The sequence below is a fragment of the Drosophila elegans genome, unplaced genomic scaffold, assembly GCF_018152505.1.
Source record: "Drosophila elegans isolate 14027-0461.03 unplaced genomic scaffold, ASM1815250v1 contig_468, whole genome shotgun sequence".
NCBI classification, from domain to species: Eukaryota; Metazoa; Arthropoda; class Insecta; order Diptera; family Drosophilidae; genus Drosophila; species Drosophila elegans.
In genome coordinates, this window is record NW_024545855.1 from 3,793,601 (window position 1) to 3,806,085 (window position 12,485).

General features: G+C 39.6%; 3 protein-coding genes across 9 annotated transcripts; 1 reads left to right on the top strand and 2 right to left on the bottom strand.

Annotated features, from left to right (window-relative positions):
- Nucleotides 1-122: 122 nt before the first annotated feature.
- Nucleotides 123-10,303, top strand: LOC108142981 (facilitated trehalose transporter Tret1). Of its 7 annotated transcripts, none has more exons than XM_017267143.2 (8): nucleotides 2,266-2,397; nucleotides 3,747-4,083; nucleotides 4,184-4,320; nucleotides 5,025-5,141; nucleotides 5,196-5,281; nucleotides 5,809-5,925; nucleotides 8,492-9,862; nucleotides 9,943-10,303. In XM_017267143.2, the coding sequence occupies exons 2-8, from the start codon at nucleotides 4,031-4,033 to the stop codon at nucleotides 10,210-10,212; spliced, it is 2,151 nt and encodes a 716-aa protein (XP_017122632.1). In that variant the 5' UTR covers nucleotides 2,266-2,397; nucleotides 3,747-4,030; the 3' UTR covers nucleotides 10,213-10,303. The 7 variants fall into 7 exon arrangements, with proteins under 7 accessions (XP_017122636.1, XP_017122637.1, XP_017122632.1 ...); XM_017267144.2 differs by having other exon boundaries at nucleotides 3,852-4,083; XM_017267145.2 differs by having other exon boundaries at nucleotides 3,868-4,083.
- LOC108142985 (antigen 5 like allergen Cul n 1) lies at nucleotides 6,593-7,672 on the bottom strand. The gene is made up of 3 exons (XM_017267153.2): nucleotides 7,562-7,672; nucleotides 7,435-7,503; nucleotides 6,593-7,379 (listed from the first exon to the last, which is right to left on the bottom strand). Exons 1-3 carry the CDS (start codon nucleotides 7,670-7,672, stop codon nucleotides 6,762-6,764), a joined length of 798 nt encoding a protein of 265 aa, XP_017122642.1. The 3' UTR covers nucleotides 6,593-6,761.
- A 317-nt stretch (nucleotides 10,304-10,620) lies between the features above and the next one.
- On the bottom strand, nucleotides 10,621-12,152 carry LOC108142984 (WD repeat domain phosphoinositide-interacting protein 3). The gene is made up of 4 exons (XM_017267152.2): nucleotides 11,941-12,152; nucleotides 11,774-11,860; nucleotides 10,944-11,705; nucleotides 10,621-10,875 (listed from the first exon to the last, which is right to left on the bottom strand). The coding sequence occupies exons 1-4, from the start codon at nucleotides 12,005-12,007 to the stop codon at nucleotides 10,769-10,771; spliced, it is 1,023 nt and encodes a 340-aa protein (XP_017122641.1). The 5' UTR covers nucleotides 12,008-12,152; the 3' UTR covers nucleotides 10,621-10,768.
- Nucleotides 12,153-12,485: the final 333 nt, after the last annotated feature.

Here is a 12,485-nt window from a genome sequence, read left to right on the forward strand (position 1 = left end):
AATGGCTAATTTGTTAGACAACAACTTATAGGAACCAAATAGCTTTTTTGGCTGTTTATTAGAAAATCATTGGTTGAAAATTTCAGTAAGGCTTCGCAACTCAAGCCCCACGCATGGCTATATTGGATAAAGCGAGCTACAAAAAATAGATTTTCCCAAATGGCAGAAGCCCGCTTGCGCCGAAATATAAGTCGGCAAGTACCCGCAATGTAAGAGTGAAGAGTAAACAAGATCATTAAAAAATACCCGGGAATTAAAAACACATTATATTGACCTACTGAGTGATTTTGATTACATAATCGGCTGATGCCTTAAGTTATTTAAATTTCACATTTCCGTTAATTGTGAGCTGGAACTGACGAACAATAATTAAAACCAAAATAGTAGTCAAGTGCCTATGTGTGTGTGCGTAAAAAAAAACATAAATCACTGCCGACAACAATGATCACGTGTATCGTTTAATACCAATTGTTGCACAGGCATTTTTCTCTGTTTTCAGCCTCCCACGACCTTCAACAAGATGCAAAAGCTCGGAAATTGAGTGGAAAAGGAAGCGCAGATCGTACGAAACTCGTTTTTCAAACACTTCTCCAATTGCATTGCGAAACGCACCGCAAATTAAAGTGCAATTTGTCCCGACACCACCGTCGCATTAAATAGGGGTTTCTGGGGGTTTAAGGGCAGTACTAATCGATGCAGACACGCTTATCACAATCTGTACTCATTTCGACCCCAGCTTCTTTCAATTAAGCTTAAAATTCCGATTACGTTAAAGTTCATTGCCACTGAGCGAAATATGAGCTTGTTCACATTTACCTTAGTAATTATATTTTCACGCCCATGAACAAATAAGCAAATGCCACAGGCAAATACCTTTTAGCACTTAGAACTAGGAATTCGAGTTCGAGGGTATATTATGGTTATAAATCGTTACTTTTTACTCATTTGCAAATTTTTTACCTTTACAAAACTTTACGTGCTTGAAAAATCACCGCTGGCATTTCATTATGTTTATTTATTTCGCACGTTCAAGCAGTTCCTGGTTGTTAAATGAAATAACTTAATAAATATAGCTTTAAAACGACCAGAAGGGTATCTTATGATTGGGACACCGAACTGTCGTTACGTATACGCCCATTTAACTTATATTAGCGCCGTTTTTTTTCATATGAATTGCTTAATTTCACAAATATGTGAGTAATGCATAAACGCGTGAAAATCACTTAAAAGGCAATTATTTGGAGCACTCGGGAAATAGATTTTTAACTTGGGAGGCGATGACTTTTTACCAATTTGTACACCCAGAGAAAGACACCATATTTAAATGTTACATGTTTTCAAAATATAAACTTACTTAAAATAAACTTAAACAATGTAGTTACTAACATATTTAATTGGTTTGTCGAATATGATTATTGCTGTTTTTTGTTGTTTTAAATTTAAAACTAAGTTTATCTATACTTTAAAATAGAAATGAAAGTGTAACACACTTTGTTGTAAACACAACACCCTTCAAAGTGAAAGTATTTGGACTTACCATTATTTTTCTCTTGGTGTACCTTTAAATCATTAAGTATGTAGGTTTCAAGTGAATTAAGTTATGCAGGTTTTAAAGAAAAGTGGATAGTTACTTTATAGTATGGTTTTCCTAGCCATTGTGCTAAGTTATTTATTTGTGCTTAAGTGAACTTAAGTAGATTTACTGTATTTATAGAGGGCGAGATCAAAGAGACTGGGACACACTTGGGTTTCTATTCATGTGTGTCGGGTTTATGCAACTGTCGTTTGAGTATTGCGATAACTTACCTTTTCCTACTTGTGTTTGCATACTACACAATACGACTTTGTGTATATTCTTGCCTTTGCCTGAACCGGAATGCTGAATGTGTACCCAAGTTGCTCTAAAGATCCAGCCAGAATAAAATGTTTTTCTTTTTTTATGAATGCCAGATCGATTCCGATTTCGATTTAGTGGAAAGATTTAGTACCGGGCAGTGGTGAGGCAAATACGTAAAACAAAAAACAGGTTTGTCAGCGGCTCAATTGTTCTCTCCAGCTCAATGAATATTTTTTTTATTTTTTAAAGGGGTTGCTGCTGTTTGCTTTTCTAGCCGCCAAATTGGTTACCGAATTTCCTACATTCCAAATTGACAAAAATGCCAGGCGAGAGCTTTTGTGTCGTTCAATTTCTGGGCTCCGATTTGTAAGCCGAGCTTAATGGAAAGCTTCGCTGTAACGGGACAGAAATTTGCGCTTGGCTTCGGTTTCAGTTTGTTTTGACCGCGCAACACGCTCAGGTGTTAAGCGTTTGGGTCCCCCAGCTTGACAAATCGGTCCGGAATAAAAATATACACAAATCTGAAATATTTACACCTGAGCTTAACTCAACGTTGCACGGTACAAGTTCGTTGCAGAAATATAAGTTGTTCCGCCTGGCGGCTTTGAGAACCTGTTCGAAATTCGGCAAAAAAAGGGGTTCGCAAGTTCAACACTCGGCTTAAACCTTTTGGAATCCCTTGATAAATCGCCCATTTGCGTATAATTTATGTGACATCGATTAAGTGCAGTGTTTCAACTTCAACAGCAAGTTATTTCCCTTGCACGCAATGTTAACCCACATCTCGAGATAACCCTTATTTAGACAGAAGTTTGCGGTTGCGGTTTCGGCTGCAATTTCTTGGCCATTAACCCATTGACATATCGCCTTTAATGAGCGGCTCCATTGTGCAACACTTTGTCGATCACGATGTTTGCTTTTGGTTAAAAAAAACAATTACAAATTATGGCATAGAAAATAAAGTCACACAGAAACAAAAAAAATGTAATGTTTTATGAGCATTTAATGAACATTTTAATTTCAAAATTAACTTTGCTTTAATGGCATTAAAATGATAAATACATCTATTTACTCAAAAGATTAAATATTTCATTGAAATATATTAACGCTTTTGAAATCAATTTGTTAAAATGAATAAAATAACAATAAAGTATACCAAATTATGCATTTAAGAAAATAAATATAGAGCTTTTGTAAGATGAACTTGTGAATTTGAAAATAAAAATGGATTTTGCATAAATTAATACCAACTAGACATTTTCACACATTAATTAAAAATTCGAATATCAAGTTACAATTTTTTTTCAATGCATAAACCAGAAATAAACAAGAATATGGAGAAATTAAGAGAAAATACCTGTAACAGTTGGGGTGAGCCGCATTAAACGGTGGGCCGCTGTGGACGTTTTTCGGTTCATCTTGAAAATTTAGTTTTAACCGGTTTCGTTGGATCCCGTGACCAAAATGCGATTTATTACGCTTCTCATAGAAATCGTACCATTCAACCACTACTCTAACCCTTTGCATCTTCCATGAACTGGTTTTTATGCTCAAGGCTTTTCTTTTTCTTTTGCCTTCTTCACAATTTCGGTTTACTAAGCTCATATGCATAAATTACATGCAAATGTCTATAAATCTTAATTTTTTGCCTAATATGTGTTAGGAGATTTCTTTAAAAGAAACCAACGAATGTCACGTGAGAAGTGCAAAAGAGTTTTAAATATGTAAAATAAACTTTTAATAATATGTGATATCATGATGACTATTTAAATATTAAAGAGTGCCATAAAATTGAAAAATTTGTATTACCTTTGAATGTGTACATTCCCTATGTTAGGGTATAAAAAGAAATTATTTTCGATTTGTGTGCATATAAACACGTAACATTCAATTGTGTCAAAAACTTTAGCTCTCCCAATCGCATAATAAACAAGGCGAAAGAAAGCAAGGCAAAACAAGAAGACCAATAAATGTCCAATTATAAACGTTTTTTGTTTGTCCGTGATTTTGAAAGGTTTTGTACCACTTAGCACTCGATAAATAATTATAGTGATCAACAATGATGGTGCCTAACTAAGTGAAAAAAGCCATAGTTTGATCGGAATATACATTCATAAGCACATAAGGCAAGCAGTCACTTGAGCAAACAAAAGGGTGCATTAAGTATACGCCACGCATCAAGTATACGACGCGATGTCCAATGGCAAGGCTGCTGCCGCAGCTGGCGGCACAGCTGAGAAAAACGGGTAAAGTCGCACACTTTATAGTTCTCGCTTAGACAATAACCAATACTTAATTGCCACCTAAAACTAATCGAATGCAAAAACACACACTTTTCCGTTGCAGCTCTCTGAACGATCGGCCATTGTTCATGCAAAATGGCAATGGGGCACGAGTTGCAACCGCTGACGTGGAAGTCAGCAACTTCCGACGCGCCCTTCCACAGTTTTTAGCTGTTAGTATTAAGAACATATTGCTATTCGGTAAATAACACGCATTTTGCAGCTACCAAAACATCTGGGGGAATGAAATTCTCGATACTACTAGCACCATGTTAAAGTCATTTTTCCTAACATTTTTTTAAAAATTAATCGACGCTTTTTATTTCTAAAATAAAGGTAATGATAATATTTTTAGACCATTTTTAGCTTCTAGGAGTTTTCTGAGTGTAGTCATTTTATTTTGTCTCCCCGTAAAAAAGGTTCATTTGTGTTGTTCTCATTAATCATAATTAAAGTCAGAGGTAAAACGCAACCGCCTGTAATTATAGAATTGCTATTGCCTATGAACATTCATCACTTTGCTATAAAAACTTTAAATTGAAAACTCATTGTAAAAAAACAAATTTTTTTTAAATCAATATAAATTTTTGATGTATTTGTAATGTATTTGAATAAAACTTGCTCCTTCGAGTTCACTAGATCGAATGGAAAAAGCTTTATTAAAATAAATATTTAAACAATTTAAATATTTAAGGTGAATTTATGAATTTAAAAGTACAATACTTGATCCTTCAAATTCTGATCAATTGACATAAGTATATATGTCTCATTCAAAAGTTCCTTGATTATTTAATTCTAGACCTTTACAGATATTTGATTTCATTCCCCTAAAACTGAAACAACTAGATAGATTTAGTTATTTTTGACTACTGCATCGATGCGATATCTTTTCGTCCTTTTCTCAGGGTATGGCATGACCTTGGGCTTCCCCACCATCGTGATACCCGCCATTCAAGGTGGTGAAGGACGCAGCGAGACCAGCGGCGACATAGTCCTCAACAAGGACGAGATCTCTTGGTTCAGTAAGTGGCCAAAGTTTAAATTTAATCTGCCTTCTAAGGCATCTTTACCTTAAGGTTCCATTAACCTGATTTGCGTGCCTCTGGGATGCCTATTCTCCGGACTTCTCACTCAACCACTGGGAAAACGACGAGCCATGCAGGTGGGTGTACGAAAAGCTAAGTTTATATACCCTTGAAGCTATTTCAAAAAATTAAATGTGCTACAAAAATAACTTTATTTTATTATTAACTCACTTTGTTTAAAAATTATAAAGCTATGTTAGTTTTCCGGTAAAATTTTCAATCGATCTTATGACCAGTTTTTACAATACTAAGGCCGAAGTTCTTAAAAGGCAATCGATCAAGATTTGGCAGGCACCTATTCAAATCCGAAATTGAGCAATTGTAACCTTAGCTTTTGGTGTAATTTTTTTGGCATACACATGAAGAGACACAAATTGCTCCCAATTCCCACTTAGTCGCAATCATCTGCGGCTCATCAGGTTCCAGCAACAGCTCCTCCGATTACAGATTACCGATCGCTCGGTGCACTGACACACTGAGCTCGAATCGAGCTGCGTGACTTAGTGGGGCTTATGCAATTATGTTTAACCATCCGAGCTCACCAAACCCATCCCATCCACCCGCCCACTCCGTATTGTATTTAACATATTGTATTTACTTGTAGTTTGTCAACCTGCCGATTCTGGCCGCCTGGCTGATGTTTCACTTCGCGACGCGCACGGAGCACCTGTATGCGGCTTTATGCTTGGCTGGTCTTGGGGGCGGATTGATGGAGGCGCCGGTAAGTGAATCCCGACCACACGGATTAACTGCTCTGAAATATACCCATAAGTCAAAATATCCATATTAATCCCATCACGTGTGAAATCTCCCTTCAAAGCTTTGTTTATCTATTCATTTGCAAATTCCCTCAGAAAGGGGGATCACTTTTTCCCCATCTCTTTGTATTTGTTAGCTAAGTTGCTGAAACCGCAAAATAATACAGCTGCAAACGAATTTAAGGAAAACCTTTACCCATAAGCTTTACATATAACAACTGATCAAACGTTTAGAACAAATTAATAAAATGTACTTAGCTTTTCAATCAAAGATTTAAGCGAGTAGCAGGGAAATGCAAGCAGGCAAAAAACACTTTCTTGATAAATAAAAAAAATGTTTATAGATAGGTAGAGCTATAGAGATTAATGGATCGTAAGAATTTGTTAGCAATAAACACAGATTGAAAAGTATAAAATATTAATACTGTTTGTTAAACACTTAGTTATGTCTCAACACCTTAGACAGTGTTTTAAAATTGTTAAGTGGTTGACATTTGAACAACCTACCTTTTAATAAAAAGAGTAGATTCAAGTAATTATAGTTATATTTAAACTTTTCAAGCTTTGATTTTCCATATTTTGAATTTGATTTAATTTGACTAGTTACGGAATAAATTTAAATATCTGAAATAATTGATTTATATCAGGACATTTTTTGGCTTCAATATTTTTCTTTTAAATACAAATATTTTAATATCAAATGATGCAATCTAATATGAATTGTGTTTACAATGCTTTTATATTAAGATTAATTATGCAATTAGAAATTTGGGATTCGGTAATTTTATGTTCTATTTTTCTATTTTTTTAACACTGATACATTCTTTTTTACGGTTTTAAAAATTGCTTTGTTCCGAATCTTTTTACTTCGCATTAAATATGTATTGTTAGTCTTGTAGACTGGCGTGTCAGGCTGAATTTTTTTGTTAAAGAGGCAGGTAAGGAAGTACTTCCTCCCGGACTTGAGCATTCCGCAGCCCATCTTCCGGTTCTTCTCGTAGATCAAGTTGGCGAACACAGTGAGGTGGTCACTCTGGGCTAATTTTGGAAAGCTTGACACGTAGTCTTCCGGGAAATCGTTGTGGTATTTGAACCACATCAAAAAGAACTTGAGTGCGCTAAATTCCTTAGAACTTTCGCTCAGTAGTACAAAATCCGAGGACTCGCCCACGTTTTTATAGCGAAAGGTGTTTACACAAGGTGAGATGGAATGGTCGGAGCACTGATTGGAGACCCTCATCGCAATCACTGATAGCTCCTCGTCCCAGGAAATATCCGGCAATTGTTCTGCCTTGGGCAGATTGAAAACTTCCCCTCGCACAACTTTTTTTCGAAAATCGTTCAAGGCTCTCAAAATTTCGTTCCGCTGGTTGGTCAACATTATGCCCGTGTGGCTTTTGCCGCACTTGGGACCCCACTAAAAACATTGAATAAAATGTGATTTTAAAATTGATTGTCAATGCATTACTCACAAATCGTACGCCACAGGTAATATGTTTTAGATTCCCCGGACAAAGGTTTCCATTGCAGTAATCCAGTGGCTTAAAAAATTGGGAGCGTTAAAGAACAAGCTTAAACATATAAAATAGTCACCACAACCTTTATTGGTGGATTATAATGCTTTTTCTGCATATATTTTGGCCATCGAGTGCGGTAAACAATGGCGCATTCGATACCTATCACAAGTAGTAAAAACCACAAAAGTAGCATCTTCCACGTCGTTTTTACTGCTACTGATTTTATGCATATTGAAACTTTTTTATTTGTAAATAATTGCAATTTCTATGCTTATATCGTAGGGGTTGTTCCGATTTTTTGTGGGCTGGATAAAACGAACATTTAAATTTAGATGAACTGTTTTATTACATGTCCAAAACCTGTCGTTTTCCATGAATGTCCAAAACTATTTCATAAAAAAAAAAATGGTAACTAAATTATACACAAATTCCACTGAACTTTTTCACTCGATTCTCCTAGCTTTTTTAAGATTTTGCATCTGCAATTTCAAATTTAAGTTCAGTTTGTTAATGTCAATTCTTGATTGCAACTCATGATTGCATCTTTTGGCACACATATTTCTTTATGCAACAATGGTTTGCTCATCGCCAGTTGGCAGTTCGGAGTGCTGCTGACCTTGGCCAACTCCTTTAGAGCTTTTTTCTGGCTCTCGCTACTTGAGGTTGCCACAAGCTATTAGTGTTTCAGTATTAACCTTCTAACTCCTCAGACTTTACAAGAAAATGTCGTATAATATGAAAGGTATGCTTAAAAGAATTGTAAATATTTTCAAACAAATTCCATATTTTATTTGTAAGTTTTCTTTGAAATCTACTCATTATAAACTTATAGAACATTTTAACAATTTAAAATATATCATTTAAGTAGGCATACAGAGGGTTAAACTTTAAAACATTGATGAGATACAAAGGAAGGCCTCAGACAAAGCTATTTGCAGATGTGGTTTTAACTAGACAAAAAACAAACTTAGAGGTATAATGTCACTCGCCTAACGACTCGTTTCCATTGCAGGTGCTCACCTATGTGGCCGAAATCACGGAGCCCAAGTACCGCGGCATTCTGTCCGCACTGGGAACCACCTGTGTAATCACCGGCGTTTTCATCCAGTTCATCCTGGGGTCTCTGATGGACTGGCGCAGTGTGGCGGCGGTGAGTTCGGCCTTTCCGGTGATCACCATCATTATGCTGTGCTTTGTGCCCGAGAGTCCGGTTTGGTTGATCCGGGAGCAGCGTTTCCGGGAGGCGGTGAAGTCCCTGCAGTGGCTGCGTGGCTGGGTGCCGGAGCACATGATCGAGGCAGAGTTCAATCAGCTGTACGACGAACTGATCACCCAGAAGGCCATTGAGCTGGCCGCGGATGGGGCTCCTCTGCCGGGTCAACGACGCACGATTGGCCAACGCCTGAGGATGTGGAGGAAACGTAGCTTCTTGGTGCCATTCCTTCTCGTGTCCTTCGCCTTCTTCACCGGACACTTTTCCGGCAAGACACCGCTGCAAACATATGCGGTGCAGATTTTTCACACCCTCAAGGCTCCGATGAACAAGTACCATGCCACCATTCTCTTGGGAGTCGCTGAGATGCTGGCCACCATCTTGGGTGTGGTGCTAATCCATTTTACGGGAAAAAGACCCCTGGTTTTGGTTTCAACAGTTGGCACTGGTCTTTGCTTCTTCGGCACGGCCACCTATGCCCATTTCCTTAGCGAAGTTCCGGGTTTTACGGTCAACAATGTAGTGGTCAATGCCTCCTCGATTGTGCCGAAGGAGGGCATCCTCTCGCAGGCGAACATCTCCAGGATATTTGAGACAGAACAGCAGGCCATCAGGCAGGAAGCGGAACACTTTACTACCCTGCTGCCGGAAATGGAGACAACCACGACAATGTTCGAACCGGAAACTACTTATAATCGCAGTAAAAGGGAGGTTGATGACATGATGACCACCGATGCCTTCATGGAGACTACAATGTTTCCGGAGTTAGCAAGCAGTACAGCCTCGTCATCCTTGGCCCCACCTTCCACTTCGGCAAAGCCAGCCATTGCGGAGGATCTTCTGCTGGTGGTGCCAAAACAGGAACACAACTACCTGGTCTGGGTGCCACTCATCCTCCTGCTGCTCTCCGCCTTCTTCTCCCATTTGGGCATCCGCATGCTGCCCTGGATCCTTATTGGCGAAGTATTTCCGGCTGAAATACGCAATACGGCGTCGGGTTTTGCCGGTGGTGTGGGCTACATATTTGGCTTCCTGGCCAACAAGCTTTTCCTGGTGATGCTAAGTGCCTTGACTCTGCCCGGAACCTTTGCCTTCTATGCCACTGTGGCCTTCGTGGGAACCATTGTGCTGTACTTCACGCTTCCGGAGACAGAGGGTCGCACTCTGGGCGTAAGTATATGGGGACATCTATAAAAATGTCCCAACTTAAATCTTGAGTGAAATTTTAATTTTTCTAATTTAAATTGAAGGAAATCGAAGCTCACTTCTCCAAGAAATCCGACATGAATTTGCTTCGCAAGCAGCCCAGCAAGAAGTTGCCCAGCAGGGATGATGCACAGCATCCCGGCAGTGCCATCAATGTCCAGGGCAGCTTCCATGTACCCATCACCTCGCAGCAGCAGGCCAAGATCATCCACTTGCAGCAGAGTGACTTTGCGCCCCGTCCCCAAAACGGACGGGCAGCCGGAGTGGGGATGTCCAACCCGGCCTTCGAGGAGAGCAACACCACACATTTGTGAGTGGCTGTGTCATCATCTAAACATCCTCTCCAAGTGCTTAACATTCCAGTGATATTTCTGAGAAATAAACTTAACTATTTAGATTTATGTATATGATATGGTCTTTTACCTAGTTTGGGCTTCAATATTTTATTTTTAAAATTATCTAGTTCATCAAAAGGAAAAAAATACTGACTTTTCATTAAATTACTTGGGGTTGGAAATGGTTTTGGGTGGGGTTTCTTTACTTTATAAGCAATAACGAATTAATTTATAAGTATTTGGAAGAAGGTGACGAAAAGCCTGTTAAATATAATTTGAAGAACGGGGCTTAGAAAACCTTTGCTTCATTAAAAACACTTAGAAAGAGCGCTGAATCCAAGTCCACGAAAGTTTCAAGCGAAAATATAAAAGAGCCAAAAACTAGTCTCAATGTTTAACTACTTTTTATGTGAACTCGACTTTTAACGTATTTTAAAGCATGCTTATAAGTAATATTGTATAACACATTTCCAGGGAGATATATAATTGTATGTGGATGCAGCAAAGGCGTTAGCAAGAATCTGGGACTTGGTTTCTAGGTCTCGTCGTCTTGCAGCTCGAGGAATTGTGTGCAGATGTCGCGACTGCACTCGCCCTTGTTGTTGAATAGGAATTTATAATAATGGCCGTCCGCACAAATGGCTGCATGAGAAAAATAATTGCGATTACAGTGTTCCCAGGGGAGGCTCATCTCTACCGCTTCTACTCACCCACAACCGAATTGGGATCGGCTCCAAAGGCACAAACGCAACGTGGTCCCTGGGGTATTGAAAACTTGACAAAGCTCCACTGGCTCGAGAAATACTTGGGTATTATGGGCAGCGAGGATTCACGGGGCTTGTTGTCCTCCAGGTTGAACACATGGATTGTGCCGTGGTCGGAGGCGACCACTACCATGGTGGACTGATGGTTGAAGTTGATGCAAAAGATATTGGCATGGTTGCTGCCCCGTCTCAACTCGGACACCTTCTTTCCGCTCTCCGTGTCGAAGATGCGAATGAGGGTGCCCTTCTCTCCGGCGGTGGCCAGTCGCGTGCCCTGCAGATTCAGAGCAATGCAGCTAATGCCCGCCTCGTGGGCAATCACCTCCAGTGGGGCGCGTTCCGTGTTGGCCAAATCAACGATCTGAACGTGGCCAGTGCGTCGGCCGGGAAATGCGAGGAGGCTCTTGTTGCTGTGCGGGCACAGCACACATAATCCATTGGGATTGGAGCTGGTCTCAAAGACATGCAGCTGCTGCGGCTGCTGGGTGAAGGTGAACACCTTGATAACGCCCTCCAGCACAACCACGATCCGATCCCGCCGAAGTCGCACCGCCCGTACGGGCTGATTGAAGTCTAGCGATATGGCCGGTGACTTCTTCAGGTCGTCCCACACAATTACCTTGTTGGGCGGATACAGCGGCCGGATGCCACCGCCCACTAGGGCCAGATAGTTGCAGCGGAACAGCATCTCAACATGGCTGAGACCACCTAAATGCAAGACAATGGGATACGGATTTAGAACGTGGGAATGTGACAGTTTCCATATCATCTTATACCCTCTGGAAAGTACTGGCGCTCCTTCTCCTTCAACGGATCACAGTTGTACACCCGGAATCCTGTGTCCGTTGCACAGGCAAAGCATCCTGCAACGCAATAGTATATATATTATATGGACTTAGTTTATCGCATAGGTAAACAACACACATCCGCACAACGTACGCACCCTGATCTTGATTAAAAGCGGCGTACAGCAGTCCGTTTCCGTACGGATTCTGCTCCGTTAGGTTCATTGCACACTCTCCGGAAAAGCTGGAGAGCCGGGCTCTGGCGAATTCCAATTCAGTTAAAAAGGGGGCAGGAAGAAAACAATCAGTCGGACGGCGGATGATTTTATGTTTTTTCGTATAAAAACAATGGAGCAGTGTTGGCGGACGTCGCAAAGTGACCGGTAAATCGATAACTTCCTATGAGTGACGATTATCGCAAGTCCCGTTAAATCGGGATTTTTTTTTTAGCAATATAATGGGTATTAGGTAAGAAATTTAACATATGCTTTGCTTTCTAAATTTAATTTAATGAAAGTTATTGAATTTCTTTCAAAATAGTTTCAATAGGTGTAAGGAAGTTCAAGGGGATGAAAACTAAAAATCTGGGTATTTTCGAAACGTCTGATTCTCTAAATTGCTGAAAATTCAGCAGAAATATACTGAAATTCGGACAGCTGTTCGTCGGCTGTTCCATACAAAATTTAACTTCCTAAAATTTCAG

Excerpts from the sequence above, each read along its gene's own strand:
- LOC108142981 (XM_017267143.2), top strand. The coding sequence starts at position 4,031 with ATGTCCAATGGCAAGGCTGCTGCCGCAGCTGGCGGCACAGCTGAGAAA. Across the intron at positions 5,142-5,195 it reads GGACGAGATCTCTTGGTTCA|GTTCCATTAACCTGATTTGC; the intron begins GTAAGTGGCCAA and ends CTTTACCTTAAG. Across the intron at positions 5,282-5,808 it reads GAAAACGACGAGCCATGCAG|TTTGTCAACCTGCCGATTCT; the intron begins GTGGGTGTACGA and ends ATTTACTTGTAG.
- LOC108142985 (XM_017267153.2), bottom strand. The coding sequence starts at position 7,672 with ATGCTACTTTTGTGGTTTTTACTACTTGTGATAGGTATCGAATGCGCC. Across the intron at positions 7,504-7,561 it reads ATTATAATCCACCAATAAAG|CCACTGGATTACTGCAATGG; the intron begins GTTGTGGTGACT and ends CAATTTTTTAAG. Across the intron at positions 7,380-7,434 it reads TTACCTGTGGCGTACGATTT|TGGGGTCCCAAGTGCGGCAA; the intron begins GTGAGTAATGCA and ends CAATGTTTTTAG.
- LOC108142984 (XM_017267152.2), bottom strand. The coding sequence starts at position 12,007 with ATGAACCTAACGGAGCAGAATCCGTACGGAAACGGACTGCTGTACGCC. Across the intron at positions 11,706-11,773 it reads GCGCCAGTACTTTCCAGAGG|GTGGTCTCAGCCATGTTGAG; the intron begins GTATAAGATGAT and ends TCTTGCATTTAG. Across the intron at positions 10,876-10,943 it reads CGATCCCAATTCGGTTGTGG|CCATTTGTGCGGACGGCCAT; the intron begins GTGAGTAGAAGC and ends TTTCTCATGCAG.